This window comes from Sylvia atricapilla, chromosome 3 (assembly GCF_009819655.1).
Source record: "Sylvia atricapilla isolate bSylAtr1 chromosome 3, bSylAtr1.pri, whole genome shotgun sequence".
In the NCBI taxonomy this organism is placed as follows: domain Eukaryota; kingdom Metazoa; phylum Chordata; class Aves; order Passeriformes; family Sylviidae; genus Sylvia; species Sylvia atricapilla.
In genome coordinates, this window is record NC_089142.1 from 106,112,018 (window position 1) to 106,126,058 (window position 14,041).

Sequence of the window (14,041 nt, forward strand, 5' to 3'; positions counted from 1 at the left end):
GTTATATTGTATGTTGACATAAATGTATTGCATATTGGAAGATATATATGTATATTGATAGACTCTGTCTGCATATGGATAGAAATATGTGTATTGATATAATATACAGGTAGGTAGCATATTTTTATATTTGTACATTGTATAGTGCATGATATATATTATATATATGTATATTGCATAGATATAAAGGTACATTACATATTCTATGATATGTATATCGATACGATAAATACGTATATTGATATGAGATGCATATCTATTACCCTGGGGCGCACGGTAACAACACCGGAGGTCGCTATCCACCCCCTTGAGACACAGGTGGCATCTGTGGAGTTGTGCTGCTTTGCCGGGAGGCCGTGCCCGGCGGCCGGCGGCGATGGAGCGGCAGCGATGGAGCGGCAGCGCCGGAGCGGACCGGGGAGCGCTCTCCGGGCCCGGCCCCGCCATGCCCGCCCCGCGCGCCATTGGCCCTGCGGAACGTCAATCAACGGCATCGCCACTTCCGGCCGCCGGGCGCGGCCCGGCCAATGGGCGCGGGGCGGGGGCGGGACGCCTCATGCTCACCGAGGCAACGGGCGGGCGGGCGGTCCCGGATGGCGGCGGTGCAGGGTGAGTGCGGCGCTGTCGTGGGGCTGCCCCGAGCCGCCGCTCCCGCTTCCCCCGGCACGGCGTCTCCCGCGCGTCCTGCCCGCGGGGCTGCGCGGGCCGGGAACGGGCCTGGAACGGGCAGCGCCGCGAGGCGACCGCGCGCGGGCTCGGGCGGTCCGCGCGTCCGGCGGCGGGGGCTGCACCGCGTGACGTCACGGCCAGTGTGACGTCACGGGTGCCGGGGCCGCGGTGGAGGCGCGGGAGCGGCGGGCCCTGAGGGGCTCGGGGCGCTGCGGCCGCACCCGGGCGGGACGGGCTGCCCCGGCCTCACCCTCGCGCGTGTTTGTGCTCCTCCCGGCCCCGTTCGGCAGTCCAAGTTACTTTTGCACTGCGGTCACGGCATTCATTGGCTGTCTCGGTGAAATCGTTTCGGTTCCTGTTCTCCAGCAGGCACGCTGCTGTGTGTTCTCCCACCTTTTCCGCCGCTGTGCAGATGGAGAGCAGGGCATGTGTAGCAGGGAGGAATGAAGTCAGGAGCGGTGGGAGTATGACAGGCGGGAGGGAGAACTGACAAATACTAGAAGAGGCTCGAAAGGGAAAAGTTGGGTCTTAACAAGTGGAAGCAGCAGGTTTGTGAATTGAATGTGGAAAGACTTGACCAATTTGAGATGGGAGGGGTTTGCGAAGATGGAGTTGGTGTGGAGGAAGTGTTAGATAGAAGCGGAAGCAAACGAGAGGGAGGGTTGCCTGTATGCTCTCTGTAGACATAAACACATCCTTACACCCAGCTGCAAAGACCTCATTAGGATTTTCAGCCTGCAGTTACACTGCTACTAAGTCTTAAGGTGACATCTCCATCTTAATTTTCAAAAGCCATTTTATCGTCGTTATTGCTTTCCCTGCCACCACTATTTCTTCCATTCCTGGGAGAGTTTAAATTCCTTACTTGCTCCTCTGTCCCTTTACCAAAGTCTGTGCCGTGCCCTTGTTGCAGGAGTGACTTTCCGTAGGGTGTAACAAGATGCAGCAAAGAGGAGCACTTTGCTGGAGCTTTCTTTACTATTATTGGTGAAAAGGAAGTAAATGCAGTGAACTTTAATTTTAGCACTGGAGCGTTTTCAAGTGACCATTACAGTTGGATGTAATCCATAAACACTCTTTCTCTCTGTAGAGCCTGTATATTGTAGTGACCTTTCTTTTTGTATCAGGGCAAATATAATTATAAGAAGAAGTTCATATTTAATTTTGGTAAGTAAATGTATGAAGATTACTAGGTATGTTTAGCTTTTAAGAAGAAATGATGGTAAATAAATAACTTCCTCCAGAGCTGTGCTGATTCTTATTATGAAAAAAATAGTTAAATAGTGGGTTTGTTCTGTGGCAGTGCTGAATCTTGCCAAACATCATTTGCATAGTTTGGGCCTTTTAAATGGAGTGGTATTTAATTGCTGGAGTAAGCTATATAGTGTTTGCAAAGTCAGTGGTTTAAGTCTTATGCATTAAACATCTCATTTTTCTACTTCTGTGCACCTTCCAGTGGTCGTGGCTTACAGAGTCCTCTTTGAGATGGTAGGAGTGGTGGACATTATACTGGAATATAGGGGTGTAGAGTTTGAGAATGGTTTGGATTGGAAGAGAGCTTAAAATTCATCTGATTCCTAATATATAAACTTTCCTAATGTAATACAGAGGTTTTCTCCATTTCTGCATTAATACTATGTGCTTTTCACTTCCTTAAGTAATTCAATGTGTAGAATGTCACTGTTTCTATCTTACCTGCTGAATTGGACAAATGGTTTTGTGTCAGGATTAATATGTAATAAGCTGGGGATAAGGGCTCAGTAAATACAGAGAGGTGGTTTGGCAATTGCTGATAAATACATCATTCTTCATTTTTACTTTTTTGTTTCATGTGCCAGACAGTACTGACAATATTTCCATTAGCTTTCTATAAACACTGTTTTTCTTAACATCACGAGGGTAACCATCAAAACCAGTATAGTTACTGAATTATTTGAGCTTGACTTAAACAAGTTGTGGTTCACTAGTAATCATGGTAATTCTACTTACCCAGACAAATATTATTTGACTGTTTTAGGATTACTTGGTTTTGTTGCAGGAGCCCTTTGTTGTTATTTTTTTTATTTATTTATTTATTTATTTTTTATTATTTCCTGCTGCACGTTAGTGGGGAATTAGAAGGAGATGGGATGAAACAGTATAGAAGAACAGGAGTTCATTATGGGATCTTAAACAGGTATTCCCTGCAAAAGAAAGGAAGAGATGTTTTAAAGGGTTCCTCATGTGCTAGTTAGATGTGATGGGTGGAGAGATTAGTTGTATTGTTAGAAAACAGGACACCATGGAAAGCAAAACTTCTATTAACAATTCCTTCCAGTATCTGGCACTATCATTAGGTTCAAGTTATGCTGTGGTGCTTTCAGCTTGCAGCATGGACTTCGATTATTTTAGGTCTCATTGATGCTGTTGGCTAGGGAAGAAGTTGGAAGCCCTGCTGTGGAGAGGTGTGTTCCCCTTGGTTCAAACCTCTCTCCCAGAAGTTCTTTCTGAGGTTACTTGTGTGAAATTCATCTCTTGAAATCATTGTCTAACTTATACCTCTCATCTGGTTTTAGGATGATTTCTCTCCAGAGTTTCTTTTTGAATGGAAGTGTGCTCCTTCCCAGTAGAAGATGGTGATCCCAATGTGTGATCATGGAGAAGGGGCTAAGTTCAGTAGAAGTGTTACCTTCCAAATCATCTCAGGTTACAGCTGTAAAAGTGGTGGTCAAAGAGCCCGAAACAAAGCAGACCCAAAGAGGGAAACGAGTGGGATTTGTGCTTGTCCATGCAGGTAAGATATGGAAGCAGAACAGCTGCAATGGAAATAATGCATATTTTGATATCAAACTAAATACCAACAAAAATTTTATGCTTTCTTTGGGCTACTAGTGTGCTGATAAAGTGACATTAACTCGTGTGCAAGTCTTGGAATGGGGAGTTTAATTGGAAGTTGCACTGGAAACTCATAATCAAAATGTAGCTATTTGGGTGTTCTGGATGGTATTTTTGTTCTCCCTGACAAAGAAAACCTCTAAATTTAAATGGCTATAAAATGTCACATTCTGCAATTGTCTGCTAAGCTTGGCAAACCTGCAAATTGAGGGAGATATTTCATCTGTTTCTTTATCTATGGAAGGATCAAATACAGTTGTTTCATTACTGATGGTTTCTTGTCTAGCTTGTCCATGAGGACAGTCCAGCTAAGACCTTTGAAATCTCCTTGGGCTGTTTGTTGCAGAACTCTTTATACCCTTCTAACATTTTTCTTCCAAGTCTATTTTTTTATCTAGTTCGTGTTTTAGTGAGTTACTGTTTCTTCTTTCCACTCTGCTCAGATTTGATACAAAAATTATGTGTTATGTGTGTCTTGCTCATAAATTCTTCTCTCATAGCTTCTTTATTGAATTACTATGAATTGTGAATGTGAACAATGCTTATATCTGGGTGTGTATATGTTTTGAGCATCCGGGTGAGTACATGAGGTGAAATAGAGGAAAGTGGCCTGGTCATGCCTAAAATATTTGAGAAGCCAACATATTACTTGCTTTATAAAGTCATTAAGGTTGAAAAAACAACTCCAAACCTCAAATTATTTATTGAGTTCATGTTCAATGACCCTGGTGTTCTATTTTAAGAGCAAATGAAATTGCTCAATATAGTGTCCTTTACTGGGTCACTTTGGTATTAGTGTTAAAGCTTATTTTGTTAGGGTTTCTCAAAACTAATATTCCTAAAGGTGAGCAAAGGGAAGTTGGGATAAATATTAGCGCATTTTTAGGTGCAAAACCTGGTAAAACAAGTAGATTTTCAATATGTCTGCCACTCTTTGTTTTTCTGATGCTGCATTTAGCTGAATGGTGACATTGATAAAATTTTCAGGTATGGAAGTTGGAGCAATGACTTCAAAATAGGACAGAGTGGTTCAATACAGTGGGGTAGATATAAAGACTGAAATTAAGGAAAAGGTGAAAAATCTGTATGATCTTCATTTCAAGGAACTCCTTATTCTAAGTCAGGAGTAACAAGCTCTAAAAATGTAGCATAAACATGAGAAAGTGAACAGAATGGTAATTGTGGTAAGAAGAAAATCAGAGTTTGATGTAAAACTAAGGGGTTTGCCAAATAATGGACAGTAAAGAAAAAAGCTGTGCTGGAAATCCTCCACGAATGAGTGAAACTGGAATCTCTTGGAACATTTTAATAGGAAGAGATTGATGCTGATATTTATACCTGCATGCTTCTGGATATATGATCTGTATCCTGTTTTTTACTGAGTGTGTTTGATTCTGTGTTGGAATGCATGAAGTTGTCAATCACTGGCAGAAAAAGGAAATGCCAGAATAAGGAACTCTGTATCTGCCTGTGCCTTAAATATTTCTGTGTACTCCAGGCTGTAGTTTGCCAGGTGCTGTAATATATTTTCCTTCAATTGCAGGTGCAGGTTATCATTCCGAATCCAAAGCTAAAGAGTACAAGCATGTGTGCAAAAGAGCCTGCCAGAAGGTAAGTGTCACCAGCCCCACAGTCCTGTGCTGGGGCCACAAGAAATATCTGGACTTAGCTGCTCAGGCTGTGTGTGTTTATCGAGGAAAATGAGGGAAAACAGAGCAGTTAACAGCATACAGACACAGGACAGTGCTTGGCTGTGAGATGCAGCAGCATTCTCATCAGTGCTGGCAAATGGCAGACACCAAAGGAACAGTGAGAGAGCAAGAGGAGGTCACAGTGGTACCTCCAAGGACTATTCCTACAGCTTCCTGCACTTCTCCAGGGTTTCTGGATCTAAATATGGTGTCTGTAGGTTGATTTCTTTCATGTCCACTCCTTGGAGTTTATTTAAACTCCAGCATCCAAGTTGCTCTGTGAACTCAAGGGTTTCTAGAATTATTTTCTTCTTGATAGCTCTTACCCTCTTAATAGGAAGGGAGGTCAAAACAGGAAAAACAAAACAAAAAATATCAAAGTTGTAAAGGGAGAAATGGCAAGATGTTAATTTTCATTGAAATTAATATGTTTTCATCTCTTCCAAGAACTTTGCTTTGGAACTAGCAAGTTCTGTTTTTTAAGTGTTGAATGAGTTGCTGGAAGACCTCTCTCTAAAATTTTTAATGTCTTTCCTTTCTCCAGGGAGAAGGAGCTTGGGAGCTTGGCAGGATTTTTAGAGGAGTCTCAGAGTTGGTCTCTGATAATTACCACTTTGTGTTACAGTTTATTGCTCAATCCTAATACCGATCTAATTTTGTAATGAGAAGCCTCACAAATCATCCAGACTTAACACTGGCTTTATTAGCCTTGGTGAAAGTCATTTTCCAGCTAGTTGTGTGAGATCTGCTCTTGAATTCAAGTCCAATTTGAGATTCTGTGTAGCTACTCCTGAGCTGAGTAGCCAACATCAATAACTTCTGTGAAGAACAAACAATTTGAGGTTTGTCTTGCAGCCAGAGTTGTTTTCTGGGGTTCCCTGAGAAAGCTTGACTGTAGAGTCTTGTTCAGTATGGATCTAATAAATACCATTAGACTCTACAAGTTCATTGTTGTGTGTGGATATAATTTGAAGGTAACATTATTTTACTTGATTCGTTGTTTGCTTTTAGATGGGGTTGTGAAATTCTCTTCAATTTTATGGTAATTGCTATGTGTGGTACTAGAAATTTTTGTTGAATCTTGAAAGGAGAAGTAGAAACTTGCTGAGTGACACATTTGGTGTTTGAGGACATCAAGTACCAGTTATTTTAATATAAATTTGACTATGTAGAAATCTGCTGCTAAATGCTGTGTCACAATGTCATAGTCATAAAATCATACTTTCAGATCTCCCCTCACATGGTTCATACTGACTTTTTCCAATGCCCCTTGTTCTTACACCCTTTTACATTTTAAACTAATTTGATGAAGAGTTTATTTGATACAGGGCTAGGAAAATGTAGGGCTCAGTCACAGAATAATAGAATTTCCTTGTCATCAGCTAAAACTTCTGTTTTACAGGCAATTGAAAAGCTACAGGCTGGTGCTCTTGCAACAGATGCAGTGACTGCGGCACTTATAGAATTAGAGGTATGAATTTCTGACTAGTAGTAAATATGTCTCTTGGGTAAATCTTGCCAGACCTTTCTCTAGGGGGGTGTTAAATGGGAAATCTCAGTGGGTTTTTGGTTGTATGCTATACTGATTTTATCTTTCGCTTTTCCACTAAATTTTGGTATAAATGTGTTTAAGTACTTTATAAAAATGCAAACTGAATACAAGTTTTCTAGTTGGTGCAGTTTGGTTGTCATCTTAGGGATGCCTTATCAGATAGTAAGAATAAATGCAGTGGTTAAAGACTTATTGAACACTTTGTTAGGAGCTTTATTTCTGACTTGCTGAGCTACAGACAGATTGTTCTGGCTCTGCTTCTTAGAGAGGGGAAAATATCCTACTGGTTCTGATTATTTTGACAAAATTTGTGCAGAGGAATAGGGCAAGTAACACTTTTATTTCAAAACAGTGCTTGTTAATTAAGATAGAACATCTTGATGAGCAGCTGCTGGAGAGGTTTTTGGAAAAGATTCTTTTTGGAGTGATGAGATGTTGTATAGTGTCTGCCTTCAGTGAAGGTCCCCATGAAATAATGTAGAAGTGAGTAAAGCTAAACATTTCTGGGAGGTAAATGAGGCAGTTTGGTCATTGTCCCAGATCCACTAATCCCCTCATGATGGTAATGATGGAAACAGGTATTCTCCTCTGAGTAGTAATTGCTCCTTCCTCTCCAACTTTATTAGTAAAAAAGAAGGAAGGCGAGGGTAAGTGTTGTGCTGTAAAAATCATTTCCTGCACTTGGAATTTGTGGTAGTATTCCAAGAGGATTAGCAGTGGCTTTGCTTCCCCAGATGCCGGGGAAGTGTTCATTAGTGCACTCGGTGGGTTAGCGTAAGGCAGGCAGTGAGTGCAGACTGCAGTGTGTGTTAGACACGCTGACTGCCAGCCAAGGCTTCAGTCACGCTGGGAACTTGGCAAGTGCCTTGGCTCCCAGCACTGCTGTGGGTCTCCCTGGGCTGTTCAAATATGCTTTCATGTGTTATCTTACACATTAGAGTATAGCTCAGAAAGCAGCGGGTGTCTCTCCAATGAGATTATTTATGGTGCATTTCCCTGAGCTCACTGAGGCTGCTCTCGCTCCACGGGGCTGGTTTCTGTGTCAGCTCCCTCCTCAGTGGGGAACAAAAATAAAAATAAAAATCTACTTGGGGTTGTGATTTTTATCATGTTCCTGAGCTACAGAGGAAAACATATTTTGAGAAGCTTAACCGAACAGTTAGAGATCTCTTTGCAGCTGTGTCTGGGGTAAATGTTTTATGTTTTTGTTATCCCCAAGAGACTTTTCTTTTACCTTAGTAGATTTAAATACTCTGAAGTAGCTTGTGTAGGGCAAGTTATGGCTTTAAGATGAAATGAAAAAGTTTTTTCCAATTGCTCCAATCAGAAACCTTTTTCTCCTTATCTGTCTTGCTAGTACTGTGCTGATGCCTGCCATCATTCCAGTTTCTGGTTCTGCAGTTGTCTTAGGTAGTATTTTTATGTGCTCTGTTGCACAAAAAGGTTTTTTTGGTCCCTTTTCCCTGTTGTTAAGATAAAATGTTATTTTGTTCTGGTTGTACTGCAGTCATTAATGTAATGAATATATGAAAACAAATAATTAAGTGATTTATGTAATATCTTAATTGAAGGTTCTGTCTGTTACTGGACTAGGGAGTGCTGGGTTTGGGATTTGGGCTTCTTGTAGATTTAAGCAGTTTGTTATGCAGTTACATTGAGGAAAAGTCAAACTTGTACCTAAACCAGAAGATGGTGTGGTTTGCAGTGGCAGTTTTTTGGATCTGGTATGAGAAACTCCCAAATGTTAGACTGTCAGCTTCCAAAATATGGAAAGGTTTGTATCTACTCATACTTTGTTCTGAACACCAACTCCAGACATCTGTCATTTCTGGAGCTGTATCTTCTGGTTTAGTACTGGTGGTTTTTCTGTTGCTCTGTGGAAAACAAACTGCACATGGCAAGTCAACAAAGCAATCAGAATGGGTTTTCTCATTAATTGCAAGATTTTATGAGTAAAAATATAGGTTTGTGTTGACAGTTTCTCTAGTGAGCTGTCGCATTCTTTTGTTTATACTTTAGCATAAACATAATCTGTTTTAGCAGTTGAAGTTGGCAAATACATAAGAAAAATCTGTGTGAAACTGTTTGTTTTCTTGTCTCCCTGTAACTCAAATGAAGATGTAGAACAACAAAAGATTGTATTAAATGATAACAGATTTCCTTGTAAAGTATACTGACTATAACTTCGTGATATTTTGGTTTCTGTAGAACACATTGCTATGAGTTTATCTGAAATATTTAATCACTTTTACAGCTCTCTCAGACTTCTAATGCTGTATTCCAAACATTTGTAGTCTATGCAAGGCACAAATACCTTTTCATGGAAATCTCACAAAAGAGGAGTATTTTTTCCTCAGTTCCACTCAATTACAGAACTCCCGTTACACAGGATTCCAGCTCATCCAAAAGGCATCACTTCAAAGACTTGTTGAGGCACAAGAGTTGCTCTTGATCTTTTATGAGCAAGCTGACAGTTTGCTTGTGGTATGCTGTCTGTGTTTTATTTTTCCAGGCTCTAAGTGCAGAAAGAGCAGCCTTTATTTGTTGGACTGTGCAACTCAAGTGAAATGGTGTTCTGTGAGTAGGATAATAAGGCTAATAGTTAACTAGAGGAAAAGGCAGATTTCTTTTGCAAAGGCACAAAACTGACACAGATTGATGTTAACTGTGCTGATCTTCATAAGCATCAGTTCTGTTTGATAAGGTCATTAAGGCAGGTGTGTTTTCTGGTTTGAGAACTCTGGCATTCAGAAAAAATAATGCATGTATTATTTCTGTCTAGCCTTTGGTAATCAAATGGTCTGGACAAGGTATTTCATAAGACCATTATTCCCTCTGTTAACTTCTACAAAGACATTATTCAGTACTGTTAATTTTTGTACTCTTGCTATCATCATGTGATGCCTGGATTTTCCTTGAAACATGGTGAAATTATGTTAATCAAAAGGATGAATTATTTCATCAAAAATGATGAAATTATCAAACAGTTGGGGTTTTTTTGTGGTGGGGAGGAGACCACCATACCACTCACTTAAAACCTGCTGTTTTCAGCAAAACCACTTATTGATTTGCATTTATGTCTGGCTGTGAGAAAATTATGCCATTTCAAGCTTTTCTTTAACTTCAGAGCATTTAATGAAGTCTACTGATCAGTTACTAGAGACAGGAACATACAGTGCTTGTAAAGAATGATAAAGATTTCAAATTGTTTCTAAGTTTAATGTAGTCCTTTATTAATATGTATGTAGATTACTTGTTTCTTTATCTGACTTGAGTAGAACATTCTTTCTGAACATCATTTAAATTTGGAGTTAATATGATAGATTGGGAAGTGGATGTCACATTTTGGGTTCCTGTCTCTTTGGTACTGAAATTGCTCAGTTTATTTTGCATGTTGTTATTGTGGATCAATGCAAAGAATGTTTTGGGCTTGTTATACTCAAGTGTGTTTCTGTGGTTGTCAGGGAAATTTTCCAGTGAGAGAACCTTTTTCTTGATGAATTGTTTCTTTCTCTTTTTTTTTTTTTTTTAATATTTTCCTAGCAATTAAGACTTCTGAATATACAGCCTTAGTCCCAAGGATTTCTCTTTTAAGCAGAGGCATCCTTGTTACATTAAGGCAGTCACCATAGATGAACTTCTAATGGGTAATGAACTGGAAGTTGTTAATTCCAGTAAAAAGCAGTACTACGATGTTTTGCTGCAGAGTGACTGACAGTAATTTGTGATAATAGTGTTCCCTAAAAACATTTTTGCTCGTGTAATTGAAAGGGATGTGACTCATCCTTGTAGACTATTGATTGTCATGAAATTCTCACAGAAAACTAACTTCTGGAATTACAGTATGTGGAAAGAAGTGCCTGTAGACTTTGAATTTGTTTTAAAGTTGCAAATGAGCTGTGGCCAAAACTGTATCGAAGATGGATGGTATGTTCTTTTGTGTTCATTGAAAACTGAGCATTTTAACTCTTTGCCTAGATGTGTTACAGAGCTGAGTAAGAGCTTCAAGCATTCCAACTCCTACCTACCACAGCTAGAAATTTCAGGATGCCTGTATTTGCTGCCAGAACACTTATAAATACCTTTTGAATTAAAAAGGATTTTTAAAAATAAAAATTATATCCTCAGAAGCTTGAGAGTTTTTGCAAGATGAATAACTTGCGAAAACACGCCTCTTCTTTCAGGTCTTAAAACTTTCTCACCTTCTTTGCTGCAGGTTTACATGGTAAGTTAGAGATACTTTTTGTGGAATAATTGCCAGGAAGTCTAGTATTTTTTCAGGTAATTGAAGAGTTACATTTTGTTAAAATGCTTTGAATAATCATTTGTTTGTCTTTTCTCTCTCCTTACTTACTGTTCTATGGTGGCAAGGCTTGCTGTTAACATGCAAAGCTCAGGCTTCATTTGCTTCCTTGTCTTATTAATTTTCCTTAAAAACACAAGGGCTGATTGCTGCTTGTGGTTTTAAATAAAAGTATATTCTTGAAGATACTTTTTTATCTTTTCCTGTCATCCCTTTTCTTGGACAAATGCTTTGGTTGGGTTCTTCCTCATTTTATGGTAGTCAGGTCTTGCATTGCTGCATTTTTCTGTCTGAGGATATAAAAAGACTTTCACTTAGGTCAGTTTGTTTCTTCTCTCTTTGAAGGCATTCATGCTTCTGTTTAAATGTTTCTGCATTCTTTGAAAGTTTTGAATTTTCATTTCAAAATACACCTTAGTGTTTCTACATTATATTCCTCCACTTGCATATCGGATTCTTGAAATCTTTTGGTCAGACTTTGCAGAGATTCATGTTTTCAAAAAGAGATTATATTTGTGTGTCTTTACCTATTCATAGAAGTAGGTGTGAATGTCTTGTTTCCATTTTATTAATAAAGGTTTTCCCCTACCTTATTTCAAAGGCTTTTATCTCACCTCAGAGACACTCAGGTAGATATCAGAAATTCCATGGGTTCACACCCAGTTTCTCTAAAGCTGTTTTCAGATTGTCTTTCAGATGTGTGAAGTTAAACCATCTTCCTCTTAGGAATTCTGAGACTGTTCTCTTAATTTAACCCAATCTGATTCTAAAGATAAGTGAAGCTCCACAGAAATTTTGAACAGATGCTTGGAATTTGCTCTTTATTTCTTTTCACTGGAGAAGTAACTCATGTTGTTACTGATAAGGTTCCTTCTGAGTCTTAATATGAGAGTTACCCCACCAAAGAGACATCTGCAATTTGGTGTGGAGTTCATATTTATCAAAACTTCTGTAGTATTCTGATAAATATTCTGTAGTTAGAAATAGGTGATGTTCCCTTTGTCTTTAGATCCTCTGAGTGAATTATGTCTTGGTGCATCCTTGAGGTTGTGCCAGTGAAATGCTATGCCAAAGCATGTAGCACTTACAGATCCTTAGAAATAAAGTGAACTCTGTATCCTGTATGTTTTCCCTACTCTCTTTTGATTATTACCTTTACCAGATGGTAGAGACCTTTGTGCCTTGAGTGCAGAGGCACTCTGGGCAGTGTTATCAGGACTTCTTTCCTGAGGGGTCCTTCTTACCCCTTTTATTTGGCCATGGCATCTACTCTTGAGGTAATAGCTGTCTCTGCTTTGTGACAGGGACAAATCTGTGGGGCACAACATCTTTCCTCTTTGAGAAAAAGTCTTTTCATTTTGAGTCTTTTGATTATAATGCACTGAGTGAATGTGTTTGGAGCAGAACATCAGAGATTTTCCAACAGAACATCAGACTCACAAGTCTCTGCACTCTGATACCCAAGGGCAGAGCATTTGGACAGCACTAGGAGCAAGCATTGTTCATCCTAAGCATTCCTGGGTTTACTGTGGCTTTCAAGTACCTTCCACTGTTGGCTTTCAGTTCCTTCCACCACTTCTCTGCTCCCTCTTTTTTCTAAACCTCACTGACATAGTTTTTTTCCTATTTGTAGAGCCTGAGGAGTAATGAAGCCACTTTAGCCAGCAGCTACTCTGTGCCTTCTGCCTTTTCAAGGCTATAATCTGTTTCTGAACATATTTTCCCCCATCCATCCCTTTCTACAGAAAATTACTTGTGCACTCTAAACTGTAAATGTTTCATTATCCTAAAATCTTTCCAAGTTTACTCATTTGTTGTGAGGTGTATCTGTCAAAATGAACAACAAAATGAATATACACAGTGAATTGGAAGAAGTGTTGTGTGTAATAGAGTAGGATAGGATGGAATAAAATAGGATAACATCTTGTGCTGCTTCAGAAGTAAAAAGCAAAAAATGAAGGCCAATTTCATGATTATGTATTAGTCAGAGATCTTGTATTCATAATTATTCAGCAAGATAGTGTTATGGTGACTCAAACACTGGGAACTCTTTGCATGTCTTTGTAAAATTTGAATCAATGTCCTGCAGAACAGATTTTGAATTTACTCACTGCTCGCTCATTGGAAAGTTAATAGACGCTAACTGACATCAGATTTATTTTCCGTTTTTTTGTGCTTACCTCTCTTTTATTTCTTTAAATTTATTGCAAATTAGTATGTTCAAACCCATCCCGTTAATTTTAAATGAAAGACAGAACTTTGAGCTGTTTCCAATAATTTGTTTCCCGATTCAGCTTTTATTACTGATCAGTGAAATGAGATGTCATACTTCTGCAGTGCATGTTCGTGCCTGGTCTAGACAAACATTGTTCTTTGTCACATCAGGTTGTTACACTGTTGTAATTTAAAGATAGGAAACTCTGAAAGCATGCAGCATCTCTCTGAAATTTGGTTTAGCTATTATCTCCCTTTGTCCTGTATTCCTTGCATCTAGAAGAGGGGATTGTATTGGGCTGGCACTGAGACTGCTGAACTGTGCTACTTTTGAATTTTCTTGTTTTAAAGTCATGGGGATGCTCTGATGAAATGGAAGGATAAACTGGATTTAGTTCTAGCATGCAGAACTTACTCTTTGACAGCCTTGGGTTTGTTAAAAGCCACAGAAGGTGTTAACAAAAAAAGGAGTTAGGTTTATGATGTTGTTAAAATGTTGTTCCATAGTTTCTAAGAAATAAGTATTAGTTTTTAGTCAAGAAGCTTCCAGACCACAGTCCTTGTGCTAACAGTGGAATAGCAGTTTTACAAAGTGAATTGTTAGTGATGCCAGTTCTTCATTGCTGCATGTGGAGCTGCAGTCATGGGCTTGGATTGTTCAGAAAAAGGACAGTTCTGTTCTGCTGTAGTGTCATACTTAGGAGTTTCAAAGGGAGACTGGTCTGTGCAGTGATTATA

At 39.5% G+C, this 14,041-nt stretch overlaps 1 protein-coding gene across 3 annotated transcripts in view; it reads left to right on the forward strand.

The window, feature by feature from the left end:
* Window positions 1-553: 553 nt before the first annotated feature.
* TASP1 (taspase 1) overlaps window positions 554-14,041 on the forward strand; it is a 79,289-nt gene continuing 65,801 nt past the window's right edge. For 2 of the 3 annotated variants that reach the window (XM_066316521.1, XM_066316523.1), the window contains exons 1-4: window positions 554-609; window positions 3,225-3,442; window positions 5,087-5,154; window positions 6,637-6,705. In XM_066316521.1, coding sequence (XP_066172618.1) covers window positions 3,304-3,442; window positions 5,087-5,154; window positions 6,637-6,705 — 276 coding nt within the window. In that variant the 5' untranslated portion in view covers window positions 554-609; window positions 3,225-3,303. Of the gene's footprint in view, window positions 610-3,030; window positions 3,114-3,224; window positions 3,443-5,086; window positions 5,155-6,636; window positions 6,706-14,041 lie in introns of those variants that run through there. The other variant, XM_066316522.1, reaches the window with a different exon arrangement.